This window comes from Callospermophilus lateralis, chromosome 1, assembly GCF_048772815.1.
Source record: "Callospermophilus lateralis isolate mCalLat2 chromosome 1, mCalLat2.hap1, whole genome shotgun sequence".
Classification (NCBI taxonomy): domain Eukaryota; kingdom Metazoa; phylum Chordata; class Mammalia; order Rodentia; family Sciuridae; genus Callospermophilus; species Callospermophilus lateralis.
Window position 1 is genome coordinate 76,442,359 of NC_135305.1, and position 13,010 is coordinate 76,455,368.

Here is a 13,010-nt window from a genome sequence, read left to right on the forward strand (position 1 = left end):
TAGTCTCTGTGGGAAAAGACTCTACCCACAGACCTGGGAACACAGAACTTTCCTTGCATCCTCATGAATTTTCTACATGACTTGAAGATCCTCACATCTGAAAAGCCATAGAGCTTTTTTCTCAGTTCAGGTGGCTACCAGTTGTACTCCATACACCCCTTCATCAGTCATAGGACCTACAGTTGTTTTCTCTCCTTTTCTTAAGCAACCGTTATTATTAATGTTTTCGGAGTAGTTTGCTCTTTCTGCAGCAGCATCTAAGTTTCATTGCCCATCCCATTGGGAAGCACCATTACCTCGCTCATTTTCTTCAGTGACCTCATCTACAACAGGACCATCATGGTAACTCAAGAGTACATATGAAGAATAGGTTAACCTCCAAAATACCCCATGGCATAGGGTTTAGCACATGGTGGGCGCTGAAAATCAGTGCACCATCACAGGAGATGAAACTACTCAATTTGTATGTGAAACTGCAGGAGACTGCAATCCTAGTAGGAATGTCCCAAATCCTTTTACTTTAGTCAAAGCAGTGTGGACATACAGCATACTCTGCCATCAATATATCTAAGGAGAAATGTCTTTCTCATTTCAGTATGCCTGCTTTTTGTGATGAAAGACATCTCAGAATATCACAAGAATTCTCTCTAGGAAACAAAGATAAGCTCTTTGAGAAAGCTGTGGGAAGGACACTGAGAGGCAAGAAGAAAAAAACAGTGTCCTTCCCACAGTCTATTTTAAATCTCAGTGCTGTGAACTTTTTAACAATCTTGGATGAAAATTATATATTAAAGTGCTTATTTTTTCATATTTGTTTTCTGTGGCTACAGATCAGTGAATGGATTATCCTTTTATTTTAAATTACTATTTACTGTCAGTAAGCTAGTTAAAATATTTTTAATTCCTTGAACATTCTTTTGGTTCTTATTTAGGTGTATGTTTATAGTAAAATTTATTTTTAAATCTCTATTTGTATAAGCAAAATCGTACCTGGCCTTTTTGTTTAGAGCAAATTCGGAAGAATTGCTGATAGTCACTAAAATAAAATTGTTATCTCACACAATATAATGTAAAAATACTTTCCAACAAGCTTCATCCTTTGGCATTTTAGACATTTATAATTTTGTGATATAATAATATCAGTATAATGTTAATAATTTCAAGATACCTCTTGCTTTTCAAACACAAATATCTGACATGTTCTTTTGAGAAGAAACAAAATCTGAGGTAGCTGGGAGTTCCAAGTTGCAATGAGAAAACTCCATTTAGCCTTCTGCTCTTATTATGTTAAGGCTAGGACTCATCTCCAAACAGACATATGATTGAGACAATGTTTTGGAATAACATCCTGTGTTTTGGTGGCGCATCACTCTTCAGTGACATTCTGAGCTTGCATTGTATTAGCACGTGATATTTTTCCCCAGTTAATTGATATCCCAGGTTTGTCCAGAGGAAAATCTACAGCTCCCCCAAACATGCTTGACAAGTTATTATATTTACTTTAGTCAAAGCCCGTGTGTGCAGTATCCCTCTTGGAGGTGGTCTATTATTGGAGTCCCATATGCTTTTTGTTTGGGAAGAAAGCAGTCACTGTGTCATACCGTTACATGGAGTATTCTTTTTCAGGGATGTTGTTCTCTTGGGGACCATATCAGGCCAGAGTTCCTTAGTCTAATAAGACCTTTGTAACTCTTATTGTATAAAAGTTCTGGGAGGGAAGCAAGAGTTACACAGAAAATGTAATTCAAGCAGCCATATTAGGCCACATGTGGGAAAACATGACTAGTATTGGATTAAAAAAGGTATTTGTTGTAAAAAAGCTCTGTGATGCCAAAACTGTGTAATGAAAGCTATTGTGGCATGGGGAACACCTAACATTTTAACATTTACTTCTGTTTCTGACTGTGAATGATCTAAAGAAAATCTCCATACAGAATTGTCTATTTGTAGATTTTTATATCAAAAAGATGTGATATTGTAGAAGCCCAATGTGATGGTGTGGACTTTCTTATGTGTTTCTGATAGTGAAATGACATTTAATTCTGATGAAGATAATGACTGTGATGGTGTTGTATATGTATATTTTCACTCACTAATACAAAACAATTGCATATATAAACTCATCGAAATTACCTAATTTGATTGTTGTACTTTACCAAGAGACGACAAACATGTTTATTATATTCTATACAACCAGAATTTTAAAAATGAATTTTGCAAAATTAATATATTAATTAATATTATAATATTATTTACAAATTAATATTATAATATATAATATCAATATAATAGTAATAATCTCAAGATACCTCTTACTTTTCAAGCACAAATATCTGACATGTTCTTTTAAGAAGAAATAAAACCTACATTTGTTTGTTAATTCCTTTTTTATGATTTTCTATCTGAAGAAATTCTTTACTTAATTTTTCCATTGTAACCCTCGGATACAGAAATCAAAAAATAAGAACGTAAATATTTTTCTGGATTATGATAATGTAAAAACCTCTTATGAAGTGTGTCTATTTTACTACAAAATTCATGATATTGTGATTTTGTGAGACTTTCCTTTACTTATTTTTTTAACAGCAGCTGGTTTCACAGCAACGCATTCTAATTCATGACGATTCCATGAACCTGCTAAGTCTTTATACCTCTCCTTCTTTGCCCAATATCACCTTGGGACTTCCAGCAGGGCCATCCCAGCTCAATGTAAGTCATTACACAGTCTTGCCTAAAACAGTCAAAGTCCTATGTTCATACGGGAAATCCTTTTCATTTCTTGTATATTTAGATATGAGAAAACTTTTTAGGGTGAACCTGTCCTGTGCTATTTTTTTGTTTGCTACACTGTTCAAAGGTGCTCAGTTAGTTTGAAATCACAGAATTATATTGGTTTGCATAATCATAATAAAACAGCTAACATTTGTATAATGGCTTATAGCTTTTTTAAAAAAGCACTCTCCAGATATATGATTTTATAACTCCAGATGACCATCCCATGAAACAGGATAGTCCACATTTTTTACAGAAGAGGTAGGTAAGACAAGGAGAGTCTAAAAGTTTGAGATCACAGAGCCACTGAGTGCAAGGCCTGGAACAACACTGGCCAGAGCTGAGAGCTACAGCTTCCAAACACAGCAGCATATGTTTATGGAATTTATTTTGTGAATGACTTTATTTTGGGAATTTAAGTTACTGACACTGTGGTCCTGAAAAATACGTATCTGGAAAAACTCTCTAAGAATAACATTAAACTATTCCCAGGAGATCCAAAGGGAATTAGTTAGTTTAAAAGTTCTGACAACTGAAATAGGATCTTTTAGAGGTAATTGTCCTACTAGCAGAAGATAGCAATAATTATTTTATGTGCATTCCCTAAAATAATATAAATTTAGATTTTCTCAAAGATTTGTAGGCTTTACCCAGAATAATTCATCTCTGAAAGGTTAGTAAATTAAACTGTACATACACAGATGTCCTGTGATACATTAGCTTTTAAAAAAAATTGTTTCAACCCTTGTCACCAATTTTGCCAGTCTTTAGCAGCAAGTCCAGCATGTCAGATTCACATGTATCTTCAATGCATATTATAAAATCAGTCTGAGACTTTTAATTATGTCTGGAATTTTGTTATATCTGGATTTTTAACAGAATATGTTATCTCCCATGATACTAGGATCTTATACCAATTTGGAAAAAGCAAATTTTGGCTGTTGTTTTATTTCTGTGGATGAAAGAACAAGGTTTGAAAATTCTGAATTCAACTATACCCTTGAAATTCCATGTGAAGCATTTGTAAATAATTGGGTCTAGTGAAAAGAAAAATGGAATTAGAAGGAAGTAAATTTTCATAGATAATATTTTCAAATCCTTGCTTATTAAAACTTATTTTTCTTCTATTCCTATTTTTCCCACCTCTTCTAATGATAAGTAAACACTAACCCCCAAATTTCTTGTGTCTGACACATGCAGAGGTGTTTTGCCGCCATTGCTGTTTGAATGGTCTAAGCTGCTCCTCCTTGATAATTCACACATGTACCACTTTTAATGTGGTCAGGGGAGATTTTTTTTTTTCCCAAAGGACCAAGTACTAAAGCCAGACCATTTAATGTTTCGATGGTAATGCAGTTTGGTACCATTGAATGAATAAACCAATGTGGTTTGGATTAAAGTTTCATGTTTTTTTTTCTTGCATTTTGGTGTGGATGAGGGGATCACAATTAATTTCTCAAGCCTAACATTGCTCTGGCAAAGGGATCTCTCTAATATTCCATTTCCCCACTGAATTGTGGGAAATTTTAAGGAAAGGAGGCCAGGACCAGGCATCACTTCTAGATTAAACATTGCATTGACTAGCTCTGTGACTCAGACAAACCATTTACCTCTTTGTCCTTTAATTTCTCCATCACTGAAAATTGCTTTGCTTCCCTTGGTGCACAGCAATTTTGAAAGATGAAACATGAGTTTTGAAAAGAAACATGCCACATAATTTTGAGGTATTAGACTTCTGCTTTTGTAATACCAAAAGGACCACCATTCATTAAATTCTTTGAATAGGATAATTCATTATTGCTGTTGATGATATGATTATTATGGCCTTATTACTGTGTTATCATACATTTCAAATTCTTAATAGCATTTTTATTTGATATCTGATTTCACTTGTAGTTTATTATACAAAAGTATATGGAGTGTCATTTTTAATATTTAGAGATTTGGAATCTGTTATGAATTAATAGAAAATACATGTTTAAATTAAATTCCTGCATATTTTGTACCTCCTTTCATTGAGTTATTTTAAGAATTTCATTTTAAAAATTGAATATTGGAAACTTACAATTCTGTGAAATTATTAGAGGACATGCAGAGAAAGAATGAGTTGATATTTTTGCTTGAAACTCCAAAATTATGGACTGCTTTCTCTTTATCCCTATGATAGAGTCTTTAAGTAGTTGAATAAAGTTTACCTTTTCAGCATAGCTTTTATTTAAGCAGAAGATTTTTAAATCTATCAGAAGTAAACTGTGAACTTATTAAGTCTGAAATTAATACTATTTTGTTTGTTTTTTGACAGAAATATTTTACCTGCATGTGGGTTACATAAAATTATATATATTCATGATTTACATGATGGTTTTTGGGGGGGTACCAGAGATTGAACTTAAGGGCACTCAACCACTAAGCCTCATCCCCATCCCTATTTTGTATTTTATTTAGAGAGAGGGTCTCACTGAGTTGCTTAGTGCCTAGCTGTTGCTGAGGCTGGCTTTGAACTCCCAATCCTCTTGACTCAGCCTCCCTGGTATCACAAGCATATGCCACTGTGCCTGGTTTACATGGTGTTTTCATGTGTATGTGTAATCAAGTTTGCTTAATCAAGCTACTTAAGATATATATTACCTTACTTTTTTGTGTCAAAAACACTTATCATCCACACTGCACAATTTTCAAGTATATTTTTATTTATATAACCATAATCACCATGGTGCACAGGAGACCTCTTGAAACTGTTCTTCCCATCTAAAATTCTGTATCTTGCTTTGTTGTTCATATTTAAAAAAAACTTTTGAAGATTCTGTACAGATGCCCAGTTACTAAATACTTTACAGTGCTTCCAACCTATTTTTATTTGTTATTTGTTAATTTGGTTAGTTTAAAGACAACTGTTACCCATGTCCCTGACTCAGCCATTGGATATGGTCTTCATTTTTATAGCATAAGAAACTCATCTACTGATGGAGAGACCTGGTGACCCACATGGATGAAAGAGGATTAATATCTTTGTTATTTTTTCACACAGGCTTCGAATTCGCTCAAAGAAAAGCAGAAGTGTGAGACACAGACGCTCAGGCAAGGTGTTCCTCTGCCTGGGCAGTATGGGGGCAGCGTCCCGGCATCTTCAAGCCATCCTCACGTGGCTTTAGAGGGGAAGCCCAACAGCAGCCACCAGGCTCTCCTGCAGCATTTATTATTGAAAGAACAAATGCGGCAACAAAAGCTTCTTGTGACTGGTAATTTAATAATGGAACCATTCACAGGTCATGTCAGGACTTTTATTTTATCGGTGATCCAGTATAATGTCTCAAGGCCCTAATAAAGATTTACTGTGCCATACAAGGATCTCCCTGGCACCTGGTACCACGGGAAAGGCTATGATCCTTTATTTATTCTCTAGATCTGTCAGGTGGGGGTGGGGAGAGAACTCCCCTCATTTAATCTTGATACATACCAGGCTAGCCTACTTGAGTCACCTGGTCAGACACATTCCTATTCTACCACCTGGCCTAGCCTTCTTCAGAGGCTTGCCTGGCAAATGGCTTTTTACCTTTTCCTAAAATTATGGGTGAATACATCTATATATAGGGATATATAAATGCACATACACTCACTCACACATATAAAAAATTGTTTTTCAGGTGGAGTTCCCTTACATCCTCAGTCTCCCTTGGCAACAAAAGAGAGAATTTCACCTGGTATTAGAGGTACCCACAAACTGCCCCGTCACAGACCCCTGAATCGAACCCAGTCGGCACCTTTGCCTCAGAGCACGTTGGCTCAGCTGGTCATTCAGCAGCAACACCAGCAATTCCTGGAGAAGCAGAAACAATACCAGCAGCAGATCCACATGAACAAAGTAAGCCTGCAAATCAAGCCAGAATATTGTAACCAATATTGTAATATTGGTTTGGCAATTGGGGTTCTATTACTGTATGGATATCTAAGAGGAGAATTTTGGAATCAGTTACAGGAGATAGGAAACTACTATCTTAGCCCAGTTATATGGGCTCACAAATGTCATCACAATACCAGTGTTGTCACCATTGTTACATTTGAGGGAGATAGGTAGCAAAATCAAGATCATGGATTAGCAAGATATTTTATGATTGAATGCCTGTTGTAATATACAAGCACATCCAGGCACATGTGCATGAAGCCCCTATTTTTGCAAAAAGGACTTGAAGCAGAGTTGCATACATGTGTTGACAAGTTAAAAAGTTTGCATAGGTGATGGCAGATAGCAAGATTAAGGTATTGCTTAGCAAGTTGTATGCATGTAGTTTATGGTTATATTTTAGTATGTCCTGCTTCATTCCAAACAGCATTTGAATCAGATTCTCAGAAACTCATAATAATTTCTTTCTGGTGGCCCTACTGAGACTGAAATGGACAGTGGATATCTATGTCCTTCCAAATGCTTAGGAGCTCTCCTGCTGAAGCAACTACAAAAAAAAAAAAAAAAGAAAAAGAAAAAAAAACAAACAAACAAAAACAAAAACAAAAAAACAGTGATTACAGTATGATACCTGTCAGAGCAGTAAAACATGCTCTACAAATTTGTACACAAAATGATCTTTCCCTCTCTTCTGTGCCATGTCATCTACAAGTATGTTTTAGAGGGATTATGTTGAAAAGTGAGACCCTGTTTACTGAAGGACGATAACTACAACCTGGCTTAGCAAATGCTTTGTTGTATTTTGATATAAAAAACAAGCAAAGCAAAACAAAGTAAACCTTCATGGGAAAAGGTCTCATTATCTTTCTAATGACAATAGGAAAAGATATTGTCATCATGTGCTGACTCTATTGATAATATTGTTGACGTTTTCTCTTCTTTTGGGCCTCCATCTTACCAAGGGAGCCATGGTGTGGGAACATGGGCTGCAGAGTGCAGAACTGAAAATACAATTCTTCCAGCCCAGCACTTTGCTGCTTTCAAAGATGGTGTGTGCAACGTGGGATTAGAGTGTTGGGAGTGGGGATGGCTAGCAAGGCCAACTGTCTTTCTGCCTTCTTTCACTGTGCTTTGCACTCTGTGTCATCAGTTGAATGCTTTTTAAAATTGCGACTGTCTAAATTTGTCAAGTAATTTTGTATAAAATCAATCTCCTCCAGAGACAGCCAGCTTCTTTTCCTGCTTAATGGCGTAATGCCCATCAACTTGAATACACGTTTGCTCTATTATGGTAGTTAGGTTTTGTTATTTGTTTTGTGGTTTCTCAGCACAATGCAAAATTACTAGGTATTGCTGAAAATTGTTGAGTGTCTACTGCAAGAAACTTACGTGGGAGGGAATGTTAGGAATTCTACTTTTTTGCCTTAAAATCCCTTTGACCTGGGATTAGGTTTATTTATAAAAATTAGTATAGTAGTGTGTGTATTTCTGTTGGTGTGTGTGTTTCTCTTTCCTTTGAATATGTGGATGTATATATTCTGCTATAGATAAATTAGGTAAATTGATCCCTTTGAAATCATAGTCTACATTGAATACCTTTAAGAATATACATATATATGTATATATATACACATATACATATATATATACATACATATATATATATATATTTTAAACCTAGAGTTACCACAATTTCAGACTCAGATGGAATGCTCAGATGGTATCTTTCTTTCTTGGTGTCATACTTGAGATTTTGTCAGGCGGATGCTAACCCCAGTCACAGGATAAAACTAAGATGAAAAGCAGGCATTTGCATTGTAGCAATGACAAAAGAAAGCCTTATCAGAAAACTTTTCCCATGTGGAGCTGATTCCTTGGAATCTGTTAAGAATTCTTCCTAAAATTAGAAACAAACCTATACTTTAAGGTACTTATTTGTACAGTGGTTTGATTATTAAATCTTGTCTTAATTAGGCAAAATGAAGACCAGAAAACTTCAAAGTACAAAGCTGATCTTTATATGTTAACCCCTCTCAGCTTGGGTGTTTAGATTACTCACACAGGTCTCCAGTTGGCTTTCCTCCAAGTATGTATTCCATATGTTTAATCAAGTGGCATGTGCACATCAGGTACTCTCCAGATTTTGAAAATATTTTACCTGCCCTCGATTGTCTAAGAAAACAGAGAAGAATCTATTAAAGAAAATATTGGACCTGTGTCCTATTTTTAAATATTATCAATAGAACTTTCAAGAAGGGAATTGCAACTCTTCATCTTCCTCCCTGGGATTATGAAGACATTTACTCCATACTGGGTCAGGACTATAATGTAAATGCCAAAAGCTAAATTTCCATACAGAAATACATTCATGGGTACTCTAACCATTTAGAATACTGATTAGTAAGAAATTACCACAGAATCTTATACATGTCATTTCCTCCATTATCATGCTTGAATCTTTATTAAATCCATTAGAACTGGAGTTTAGATAGTTGGCATCATGAAAGTATGGCCATCACTCATGAGATCCTTACCATAGCAAGAAACATAGGCACACATGAACCTGTAGGTATGCACATGACATATTCAAAATGTCTTTTCCTTGTATTCTTTTAACTTCTCTTTGGTTCTTATTTTGAGTACTTAGGTAAGCAAGAAATGAAGTTTGAACAAAGAAAAAAATAAGTAGATTTATATGTAAGCCAACATCAGACGAATACAGTTGGCCTTTCTGTCTGAAATTTGTAGTGATGTGATTGAGTTGCTAATCAACTTCAGAAGAATTAGAAGCAAACCTAGAGTTTTAGGAGCATCATTGATAAAATGATGAACATTAAATTTTGAAGAATCTATTATATATATCTATATAATGAAAATGTTAGTAACCCTAACAGATGATTTAGCTGCCTGTGGTCTTATACTTTCATGATAATTACATGGGATATTTGTGTACTTAAAGATTATTTGACTCATAATTATGGTCTAAGAGTTCAAGAATTTAGCAGAAATATCCCTACAGTTGGTTTATATGGTATTTTTAAAGTTATATTTGCCAGTAAATAATGCAGGATGTTAGAAAGGAGAGTGCTGACTGCAGAGGAAATCCTGTCAGAATGATTTATCTCTGCTCATGAGTGTGAATACCTCATTTTCACTCAAAGTGTTTTGAAAAGTTTAATCATAAGAAAATTGTGGCTTAAAACATTTCTTCTTTTGTTTTTTGAGACATTTTTAAAAATTTACAAATGCATTAAACAATTTCTGTTGCCAATATCTTGTATGTTTATACTGTGATGACTTACATTTTGGTAAGCTTTTTCAAAAAATGAAGTTTCTTTATACTAGTACCAAAAGAAGACTGTTGCTTTTTTTGCCAGTATATTTTGTCTTTCCTGTTGGAAGAAAAAGCATTTATAAAATAGAATTTTCAAGATACAAAAGAGCAAACAAACAAAAAAAATAGGATATTAGTAATTTTCTCCTGAGCCCACTTGGAGTTTCAGTATTACCAATTTAACTTTCTGGTAAAACAATAAATACTATGATTGATTAAAACAAAACACACCACAGTTACTTGGACATATTCATGATTTTAAAAGAGTTTTCTAATCACTGCCTGCAAAAAAAAGGACCATCTCTAGCTACATCAATATCTGGGTATTATGTGCAGCTTTTCCAAACTCTTCAGACATTTTTGTTGAGTGTATCTTAAATTCATCTCTGGCAAACACTACCCGCCCCCACCCCCATTTATGACAACATTATCTTTTAATTTTATTTCTTTGTTATGGTATTAATAGAGTAGCATTAATTTGTATCTCTTTTATCTAGAATTTTCCTATATTTGTTTTTCATATTCCAGCAGATCACATCTATGTGAGCAGAAATTTTAAGAGAAGTCTTTGTTTTGTACTTATTTGACTGAAATACTCATCTCTGTATGCAGTCATTCAGCAAAATCTTATTGAATTCTCTCTTTGTGCAGACACCGTTTCAGGCACTAAGTAAACAACATTCTGGGCCCTTGAGGAGAGAGCAGAGTGCAGGGTGGCCCACTCAAGTAAACAGCACGGCTTGCTTCGTATTGAGATAGGCGATGGGAGGAAGAAATTGACTTCTTTTACAAAATAATGTTAGAAATTTATTTAATTACCTTTCTGGATTATATTGTCCTTATTATATTTTTTTCCTCTCTCTATTTTCACTTTCTTTCCTCCTTTATTTCTAGCTCTGTGATAAATTTCTTACGCATTCCTATGACTGGATATCAGCCAACACTTTTTAAAAAACACGCATAAATCATGAGATGATATCTTATATATGTCAAGGTTCAGTCTAGATATAAGTATTTATTATATATTTATTACTATGATACTTAGGCATTTTGACATGAGTACTATTTTATCATAATAAAAATATATCTAAGACAAGACTGGTAAATGGGAGGCCAAGCAGATGTCCTGGGTTGCCTCTATTAAAACAGGTAGATGTTGTTTTCTGACAAGCCAAGGCAGAATATGATTATGTTCAATGCTGGATCTGAGTAAATGGGGAGCTTTTATTAGTTTTGTTTTGTTGTTTTGGGAGATATTTCAACCCTTTATTCAAGTAGTATATGTTTTATTCCTTTCTTTTAGCATAATTTTAAAGCATCAATGGTAGATTTTCTCCATAATCCCTCATGATTCAAACCCATTCCCCATCTACCACTATTTATCCATGACAGCCCAGGAGAATACATTCTTTCATGCCTGAGGTCACATATAAGCATAGCTTGCTTGTGTATGTTTCCTTGTTAAAATCTCCCCAAAGTCCATTGTAATATAGAATTATTTTGGGCATTATTGGAAAAAGTACATATATTGCCAAGGAAATAAATTCTATAGGTGTGTAAAGCCCCAAACATTTACATTTTTTCAGGAATACGTTATATTCTAAAACAAGAAGTATATGTTTTATGTTAGCTTTATTCTAATAAATATGATTTTATCCAGGGCTTACCTGTGCCTGGATTAAAATTTTAAACATAATTATATAAAGAACATGTACCAATCTTTGTTTTCTTGCTACCCACTTTCTCCTAGTGTCCTTGTGAATTTCATTAGCACCTTCTCCATAGATACCTTAAGACAACTAGTTGATCTTAAATAACACCATATCCCTTTCTATGCAGGATCTAGCATGGGCTGACTTCTCTATAACAGCATCTGTATCTGTAGTTTCCTCAACCTTAGCAACTCACTTTTTTTTTTTTAAATTTCCAGAATGTGAATTTTACAGGGCTTAAACTAAGCAAACTAATCTGGTTGATAAAACTACCAGTTACCAGAGATGGAATTCCAACATAGATTGTATGGCACAAAAAAATCTGTGTTCTTAACCGCCTGTTCCTGAAATTTCAGTCTTGTTTTTGTCACCAAGCAGGAGATAAGCTTTTCCTAATTTTAATTCTATTCAAAGTACAGATCTCACAATTAAAAACAAGGCAAGAAAACATGTATAAAAAAGGGAAGATCATCTTATCATGATCATTGTGAATGGTTTGGATTTGCCAGGATGAAGAAATCCCTTTTCTCTACCCTGTTTCCCAGCTTCCCATGGTTTGCCCTCCATCCAGTTACTCACTTGGCAGTTTGCACTGGTGGGACATTCAGATATCCTGATCCATTGCAGGGCTTTCCAAATGGTGCAGTGTGCATGCAGTGCAGAGCCACAGGGGCAGCTACAACCAGCTACAACCACATCACATTTTGTTCCTTTCTTGTATGTTGCCACATAATCTTTTTTTTTTTTTTTTTGATTGGACAAACATCTACTCATAAGAGTGAGTGCTCAGCAAGCCTGAAGCTGAAGTTTACTGATTTCATCAGGTTCAACTGAAATGCAAATGTTGGCATCTCATCTATCGGTGGTTGGAGCATGCTTTGTTTTAAGTCTTGAAAAATGGATGAGTAGAAATTTGAACAGGGCTTTCATTTAGGAAAGTAGGCATTACTGTTGTCAGGATTAATTTCTCTCCATTCATTTGACAGCTTGTTTCCATGCAGAGTCTTTAATCACCAATTTAGGATTACGTTTTGCCCATTAGATGGATAGCATGTTCAGAAACAATAACATCATTTCAAGCATTGAAAGGCAGTTTTAGTTTTATAACAGTAAAAAGCCTCCTAGATTATTTATCTATCTGTGAAGGTTTATAAAAGAAGCTTTGACTTTACCCTCACATACATAGATGCTATTTTGACCTGATTAGCCCATGTAAATAGATCCTCATAGGTATGTAGTGGGCTTTAAAAAAAAATCCACTTATGCTACGTTACCAGCTTACATCACCACA

At 34.8% G+C, this 13,010-nt stretch overlaps 1 protein-coding gene across 1 annotated transcript in view; it reads left to right on the forward strand.

The window, feature by feature from the left end:
- Hdac9 (histone deacetylase 9) overlaps positions 1–13,010 on the forward strand; it is a 658,195-nt gene that overhangs the window by 325,205 nt on the left and 319,980 nt on the right. The window contains exons 9-11 of the mRNA XM_076863228.2: positions 2,587–2,709; positions 5,801–6,011; positions 6,417–6,634. Coding sequence (XP_076719343.1) covers positions 2,587–2,709; positions 5,801–6,011; positions 6,417–6,634 — 552 coding nt within the window. The remainder of the gene's footprint in view (positions 1–2,586; positions 2,710–5,800; positions 6,012–6,416; positions 6,635–13,010) is intronic.